This window comes from Sciurus vulgaris, assembly GCF_902686455.1.
Source record: "Sciurus vulgaris genome assembly, chromosome: 3".
Taxonomy (NCBI): Eukaryota; Metazoa; Chordata; class Mammalia; order Rodentia; family Sciuridae; genus Sciurus; species Sciurus vulgaris.
This window is the reverse complement of record NC_136463.1, coordinates 155833891-155843097: the sequence shown is the minus strand read 5'-3', so window position 1 is coordinate 155843097 and position 9207 is coordinate 155833891. Positions and strand designations below refer to the sequence as shown.

The 9207-nt window shown below is 30.2% G+C and overlaps 1 protein-coding gene across 15 annotated transcripts in view; it reads right to left on the bottom strand.

Moving 5' to 3' along the window:
- Positions 1–2122: 2122 nt before the first annotated feature.
- Positions 2123–9207, bottom strand: part of NBEAL1 (neurobeachin like 1) — a 200186-nt gene continuing 193101 nt past the window's right edge. For 12 of the 15 annotated variants that reach the window (XM_079130554.1, XM_079130546.1, XM_079130556.1 and 9 more), the window contains one exon: positions 6544–8325. In XM_079130554.1, the coding sequence (XP_078986680.1) occupies positions 8049–8325 (277 nt within the window). In that variant the 3' untranslated portion in view covers positions 6544–8048. Of the gene's footprint in view, positions 5594–6543; positions 8326–9207 lie in introns of those variants that run through there. The other 3 variants (XM_079130555.1, XM_079130560.1, XM_079130561.1) reach the window with 1 other exon arrangement.

Here is a 9207-nt window from a genome sequence, read left to right as displayed (position 1 = left end):
CAGCTTGTAAGACGACAAGCATTAACAGAAAGATAAATACTACTGAATTTATGTGTTTTCACTTGTCACTAAAACATGTTTCATGGGTCTGAATCCTGCAATATGTTTAGAAACCACAAAAATGTGACAAAGGTCAGTGAGATAATAATCTAAGATGATGTGAGGAATTACTATCATATATCAGAAAAGTTTTAATAAATGATCATTTTTACATAAAGTTCTCATACTAAATAAAATCACATCACTCCTATATTCTAGGATGGTCTTATATTTTCTTACAAAGAAAATTTAATTGTATTCAATTTAGGACTAAATATCTTAAATGTTAATGCTCTGTTACCCCTAACACTTATGGATAATTAAAGATCATGTCCATACAGAGGCTGTACCTAAGAATTTGTTAGAAATATTTGGAGAATTTATACAATGCTTCTTAATTAGGAGAATTCTATTGATTATAAGCTTCAAGACTACAAGAGATCTAATTATGTTTTAAATTTAGCATTTGTTACTCAGGTTTTTTTAAATTAATTCTCTTATTAAAATGTTACCTAATTCAAGTGTGTAAAATAATGATTATTATTGGGAATTAATATTAGCAAACAGACACACTTTTTAAAAGACAAATATTAGTTAAAATTTTCAAATATGAAAGGTCTGTGGAGTGTTCATGATAATAATGAACTGAGAAGGAAATTTGGTTGTTTCTGTACATGAAAAACAAAGATAATAAAACCAAGACAAAATGTCTCTCAGGATATTATACCTGATTTGTAAAAATAAATGGACATAATTTCTACAGTGGAAAACACTTCAAAATGTAATAATCCTGAGACATAATTTTTTATGCCAAGAATATCAAGTAAAGAGATTCAGTAAGTCCAAAGCAGTGCCCGGACATCGTATATTTATAAAACTCTATAGACAAGTCTAATCTGCAATCTCAATTAAGAACCACTAGCCTAGAAAATGCTAATTTAAATTAAAGAGGTAAGGCTGTTGCTCACAGACTGATAACACTATTGTTGTCTTAATATCATCAGGAAAAGCACTGCTACAACTCTGATAAATACAAGAAAAAACTCTATAGAACAATGTTCTAGATGGGGTCATTAAAAACAAATCAAATGCTGAGTATATACAATACAGGCATGCATTAGGAAAAATAATGAGAATGGGTATTTGTTGAGAGTGGTAAAAGTGTTTAAGATTGCTTACTTATTAGGAAAGAACAGTTTCTACTGATGAGAGGAATACTTAGGGCAACCTATGAGTCTGGCTGAAAAATGAACAGATTAGATTTATAAAGTAAAAATAATGTTTCCTTTTTTATATACCATTCAAAAATTGTATGCTAAAGACAGATTTAAGACCTGTTAATGGGGGCTGGGGTTGTGGCTCAGTGGTAGAGAGCTTTCCTGGCATGTATGAGGTACTGGATTCAATTCACAGCACCGCATATAAAGGTCCATCAACAACTAAAAATATATTTTAAAAAAAGTAACACATATTTATGGAAGGCAGACTTAAAAACATATTTGAAGAAACCAACAACCTTACAAATACATGTGCATGTACACATCATATTATATATTCAATATTATATATTTAATATAGTATATTTAATATAGTCCAAGCACTTGCATCTTTTCATTGGAAAGACAGTTAAGATAATGCTGCTTATTTTATAATATAAATATATAAAAGGAGCTAACCTTCTTAAATTCAATTAAAGATTTCCTTAGTGATTTCTTTAGCAATAAGAATATAAAATATACTTAAAAGCAAAGGCTATGTCTCTATCATCATTAAATAAAAATCGAGTACTTAAGTTAATGCTGTTTGCCTACTTCTATTCAAGCAAAATATAAAGTCGGGTTAACATTCAACCTTCGAATCTAAATTCTAATTATGAGGACATATATTTCTTTCAGAAGCTTAACACATGTTCAAAATTGGTTCTTTGAAGGATAATTTTGATATATTCCAAATAAAGGAAACCACGGATACCTTTTTTTTTTTTTTTTTTTTTTTTGCGGTGCAGGGGATTGAACCCAGGGCCTTGCACTTTCAAGGCAAGCACTCTACCAACTGAACTATATCCTCAACCCCACTGATATTTGGCATTTTTTTTCCTACAAATGGAATCACTGTAACATAAAGGAAATGAGCAGAAATTTATTCAGAGCTGGTCTGAGCTTCACACACTAAAAAGATTAAACTGGTCAAATGTCATTTTTACACATTTTCCTGATTTTCATGTCCGGATCTATTTTTCCTTTTCTCTTCCAATTTTATTGAAGTAATGACAGAATATTGATTGAGGAGAGTTGTAAAAATTCTTATAAAGCTTATTTTTTAAGTGCACTTAACAATTTTAATGTAATACTTGACCTCGCTTTCCAAAAGTAAAACATCAGTATAAATCGTTCCCATCATGAGGATGTTGAGATTCTTATTTTCATCATCACCAGTGTCAAGAAACAGAAGCAGATGAAAAGTTTTACAAAGATAACAGACTTGGTAACAGCCAAGGTGAGATATTATATTCATCAACAAAAATGCCCACCTATTATTCCATTTTAATATAGAGGTAATTTCTGCTATTATATAATATAAAAATAATTTCTATGGATAACACCTAAAAGTGTATCTTACCAGTGATTTTATCTAGAGATTTTTAATTCAGTGAGCTCTGCTGTTTAAGTGAGGAACATATTCCTAAACTAATAGTTCTACTATATTTGCTTATTTTAATAAATAAAAATTAAGTTCCACTCTTCTACACTGTTGCTAAACAGTCTCAAAATTCCACTATTTTCCCACTGACAAGGAAGGCTGAGGCAGAAGGATTGCAAGTTCAAAGCCAGTCTCAGCAACTTAGCAAGACCCTGTTTCAAAATGAAAAATAAAAAGGGCTGGGGCTGTAGTTCAGTGGTTAAGAACCCCTGAGTTCAATCCTAGTACGAAAGAAAAAAAAAAATCACAATTTTGGTTTTTACTTTTGGAAAACAAATATAAGGAGTAATTCTACTACTCTCAACATCTAGTATTAGTCTAGATATTATACCGTGAACAAAGTTTCTTATTTGCATTATAAATACTGCTTATTCAACTTCTCTAACTCAAATGCAGCACAGTAAAACATCATCAATTTAAGAAGTTTTCTCCAATTATCTAAGTTTTTTATAACTTCAGTATCTAAAATAATTTTCAAATCCAATATTAAGTGATCTTAAAAAAAAGGAAGGTGGGACTGGGGTTGTAGCTCAGTGTTAGAGCACTTGCCTAGCACATGTGAAGCAATGGGTTCAAACCTCAGTACCACATAAAAATAAATAAATAAAATAAAAGTATTATGTCCATCTACAACTAAAAAAAATTAAAAAGGGAAGGTATCTTATATAGAAATCTCTAAATAAATAACCAAAAGAAAATGTACAAAACTTGGTTTAGAAAAAAAATTCCCTCAAAATAAATATTTTCAAACTAAAAAATCAATCAACCTGAAATCTCCTGAAGAAATTAAGATGAAGAATGAGATGGTTCTGTTGGCAACATGGGTGAAGCACTAGACTGGGAATCAGTTAAAAAGAAGCAATAAATCTCACTTATAAATCATAATTCTCTATATTAACTTGTTAAGATTTTTTTCCAACACAAATTCCTGAAGTTCTCAGAAGAGGACTTCACATTTACATGTCCTATTTTTGCATCAGGTGATTTCAGTGTTATTTACCTAAAGTGCAGCTATATTTTTCCTGAAAAAATATTTTAACTTGTTAGAAAGAAAATTATCCTATAATTTTTATTAGTCCTGACTTATAAACCATCAAACTATTCAAAAGTTTCCCTAAATAATCCTTTATTTCTTAAATTGTTTTTTACTCATAGGATTGTAAAGAAAAGGGTATAGAATACCATGGTCAACAGGAAAGAGAAAATCGAAAGAAAATTTCTCCAGGATTCAATGGAGAAGATGATCAGATGGAAGGAAATCTATGATTTGTGGAATAAAAAGAAAATTATTATTTTAAGAAGATATTACTGTAAAAATATTTTGTTTCTCTTTTGTTTATAATCCCCTTTAAGAAAGTAATGCAATCATTCTTTCCTGAAAGGGCATTCAACATACAAAATTTCTGCACAATGTTGTGGATTCATAAATTCCTCCAAACCCATGGAACCTCAGATTAATAATACTGATATACATAAAAGCTCTCTGACCTAACTCAAAATATGATTTTATAAAAGAATTAGGCTTAATAATCTTTTGGAACTCCAAATTAAATCAATCAAGCCTTTTACTTCAAAGTCTTGAATATTATAATAAAGCATAATGTAACATTTAACTACCAATAACAAAATTAACTGTAATCCTAAAAGTAATATATAAAATGAATCAGAAATATGTTTCTAAAAAAAATCACATCATCTGAATGGCTACTTTTAAGTCATATGTATCTTTTCAATTTGTTCATTAATCACAGAGATATTCCAGGTAAAAAAGTAATGCATTTGGGTATGATTGCTAACTCTTCTAATTACCAGAGCAAAACACACTATTTGTTTAGCAAAGAAAAAGCCAAAACAGTTTGAATTTTACAGATGTAAACTGTGCTGCAAGTGCCACTTAAAGGGTCCACTATCAAAATCACAATCAGTATTTTTGCTTAAATATACTATTAATAAAATACATCCAGGGCTGGGGAGATAGCTCAGTTGGTAGAGTGCTTGCCTCATAAGCACAAAAGACCCTGGGTTCAATCCCCAGCACCGCAAAAAAAAAAAAAATCCATAAAACGTAATTTTTAGTTTCTTCTTACCTACTCAACTTTTATTATTTAAAAATAATAATACAATCCAATACCTTCTCATTAGTAATGTGTTAAATAGTAGCAGAATGGGTCAATTTAACAGTTTCAATATTCATATTTTAATCTTACCATGCAAACCTGGAACTTTTGCTGAGTTTTGAAAATCCAAATGTGCAACAAATGGTTTTAAAATTATTCTCTCCAATCAGGTATTTTTTATGTTGTGGTGAGTGAATAGAAAAATGATTATCTAAAGAGAGTCATATCTCTCAACTGTCGCATTACCTTTACTCTTTTAATAGATACCTTAAATTTTGCTATTGAGAATAAGTGAATTGAACCTAATTTCACTTTAGAAGTTAGTTTTTAAAAATGGATCCTGTGATCTTTAGAAACAGGTCACTAAATTGAATCAAATTTATTTTCTCAAATTCATCTTAGTGTACACCAAGAATTGCTTAAAAAGACTTGATTCATTAATATTAACCAGAAATTTTTAAAAGGATAATAATATAACCTATGTCTTTATATACTCCATATCAAACTGTAGCAGTCCCTAAATTATTTTCAGGGATAAAGACCTTAAAACCTTTCAGAGAGTTGAGAGATGTGGTTAAAGTGACAAAATAATAAATCAAGTTTCAGTTATTTATCACGGAAGATGGAAATAATAATCACTTGGAATCTTGAGTATTATATTCCGTTTCTCCAGCTGAAATCTGGCTGAGTCGCTTGCTAGATCCCCACAATTTTCGAGAAAGCTGACCTGAGCGCATCTGTTTAAAGTAATCCAGAAAAATGAAGAATAGATGTTAAGAAATTTAAAAAGGATACATAAAATCAATACATAAGACACTGATTTTGTAGAATAAAGAATAAATAAAGTTTTGTTAGCATAATCAGCATGATTAATAATAAAGTCTTGTGATTGTCATTTAGGTGGGAAAGGTCTAATATTAATATGTAAATTTAAAAAGAAAATGTCCCAATTATGTAAAAGTTACCAAACTCCTTTAACAAGCTTCTTACACTATAATCTACCAATAAGGCATACAGGTTTGAGGATTTTTTTTTTGGTATTTATACTATTAATGCTACTCATAAAAACAAAAATAAAGTAAAACAATATTTTGATGAAAGTAATCTAAAAATATTTGATATAAGAAAAAATATTTAACGATAGAATGATTAAAAGTAGTTTAGAAAGCAAGAATAGCAAAAGATAAGAATCACATTTTGTTCACCATTAAATCTGCATCACCTACCACCTTTCCTAATACATACCAAATATTAATTAAATCAGTGTGTAAATGTCTTTGAAAAGCACTTATACAGCTAGGCAACTAAAAACGCATATGATTTGTGTAATCACTTTTCTATGTACAATATTTTTTTTTTTTTTGTGGTACTAGGGCCTGAACCCCAGACATCACACATGCTAGATAAGAGCTCTACCACTGAGCTATATCCCCAGCTCTTTTCATTTTATCTTAAGACAGTAAGTCTAAGTTACCCAGGTGGATCTTGAACTTGTGATCCTCCTGCTTCAGCCTTCTGAGTAGACAGGATTACAGGTGTGTACTACCTTGCCCAGCCTACAATCTACTTTTTAGTTTGGTGATTCCTCTGCCACCTTTTCTTAATAGTAACTTTTCTCAGGTACATTTATTGGAGTAATAAAAGATAAGCCTCATACAAAGATACCAGTGGCTTTGGATGCTTTACATTTTTGCTTCCACATGTATTTTCTGAAACAGTATTTTCATTAATCTATTACTATCTTACCATCTGATCTATAAATATGAATTTCTTACTGGCAGAATAATATATAAGTATGATATGTGATTTTAAATATACTAATCAAGATTTAATGTTTTAGATAAAAATAATTCTGGAAACAAATGACTTCATAACTATTGATCTAGCTCATATTCTATATTTATTTATATAATAATACCTTATACAATAAATTATATTTATACAATAAATTATATTTCAATTATGAAAGATTAAATATTCAATTCACTATAATAGATCCATAATTCAGTTAATACATCTAAAGATATAAAACAGATAGAAAATACTTTTATTGATGATTTATACAGCATTCAGATTCTACATATTGTAGACTACATATATATTACAGTGGGAAAAATTATCAAAATTTTGGTAAGTAGTACAAAACATTAATTTAGTCCTACAAAATGTACCTGCTTAGCTGTTTTTTCCAATCAATTTTTTTAAAAAAATGTATGTACATCACGATCATTTCACTAAAAAAAATTTAGTAAGATCAGAAACTAACAAGCTTACCTAAGGTGGGGAAAGCATGCAAATTTAAAAGGCACTGGGTAATCCACACAAAGTGAAACACTTGAAGAGTAAAGTTTGAGCAGAATTTTTATGTAATCATAACATTAGCAAAGGACAGGTGGGTATGATTTGGGAAATTCGTTAATCAAGAAACTAAGTGTTTAATGGATATGTGCTCAACATGGCTTAAATTAAGTGAAATACTGAGATATAGAGCTGCTCATGTTGTTTTAGGGGATTAATACCTCTGAAACTAAATGTAACACTTTTAAGAGTATCCTGGAAAAAGAGTATAAGGACTAAAGGAATCTTAAAACATTTATAGAGCAAAAGGTTCTGCTCTAAAATAGATTATAATCACTGATAATGTAATAATTTCTTCTCTTGAAATAACTCCTATAGATGCCATATAGATTTCTCAGAAAAGATCAATAATGACCTCCTCAAATTTATAATGATTAATTTAATTCAATGTAATAAATTCCTTGGAAAAACCACAAAATTACCTTGAGTAAGTCACTAAGTTTTCCTAGACATAATGATTTATGACATTTAAATATTTAGTAATTGATAAACCATCAGTAAGTAAATTTACAGTATAGGAAACTCACTGAGAGTAAGCACATTAATATGGGGACATTTATAGTTCTAAACAGAAAATGATGATTTTGCAAAAGGACACTCAGTCATGTTGGGTATTTGTCAAAATTAAATTTAGTAGTTTTACTGTTTGGGCTAATTATATTTTACTTTTATAAAGTCTTTAATGAACTAACATTCATGCAGTGGTCCTGAATCTAGATTTGAAATAAAATAACTTTCTATTCAATTACAGTGGTAGACAGAAACTGCCAAATGTGTATTTTCAATTATATCACAATATAAATATCACTCTTGAGTAACAACTTTATCCTGTTTTCATTTACTGCCCTTTGAAAAATCAAATTTGTTTTTGAACTTGTTTATCCATAATGGAGACTTCTGAATCAGTTGGAATGAAGGAGAACCAAAGGAATCCCCAATAGTACGGGAAATAAAATCCATGACACTAGATTTTACCTCAGCTGGCTTGCCAGCACCCACTACAATCAATTTGCCATCTTCTAAACCTACAAGAATATGGCTGTATTCTTTGGTTACACAAACACAGTGGATAGGCAATCGCATAGCTAATGGAGTGATGCTGAGATTCAAACTAGAAGAGAAATAAAAAAACACAGACATTATTATATGCATATATAATGGATTCACAGAATCTTATACCTGGAAGATAACTTAATGATCATCTAGTTCTACACTGTAATTTTACTTAGGTTCAGACAGTCTCAGTGACTCATCCAAGGGCCCACATTTACAGCAATACTTAAAATACTTGGTAAATCTTTATTCTCACCATGTTTTTCTTTTGATCGTCTATAATCAAACAAAATATTAATAAAACATCCATCAACCTAGTACATGAAAATTATTTTTCTTACTCTCTACAGAATCTCTCTTTTTAAAAAAATATTTTTTAGTTGTAGATGGACACAATGTTTTTATTTTATTTATTTATTTTTATGTGGTGCTGAGGATCAAACCCAGTGCCTCACAAGTGCTACCAGGCAAGCACATGACCACTGAGCCCCAGCACCAGCTGGAGAACCTTATTCTTTTTCCTCAGTTTCCAATCTATTCTATTATTACAAATCCTCTTCTGATTCATCAAACATCTGATGCAAATATCCTATCTGTTGCCTTACCAAAGGGTTGCTGATGGGATTAGGGGAAAAGTAAGAGACAAAGAAAACCAAACCAAACAAAACAAAACCAAAAGCAAACCAAACAAAAAAACAGATAGAATTCTCTATGTAGATATTAACTACGTTCTTGTCCTTAGTGACCTTCCTAAACACGTGGAAATAAAGCTCTTGCATCCATCATTATTCTCTGAGTCTCAGATTATCAGTGGGCATTTGTTCTACTCCTACCTTGTTGCTGAAATCTAGCACAGTATGTATCCTATACCTTTATGCTTTATTTTCTTATACATCACCTCCCTCACCTCCAGAAGATGGCCCTCCATCTCCATCTCAGT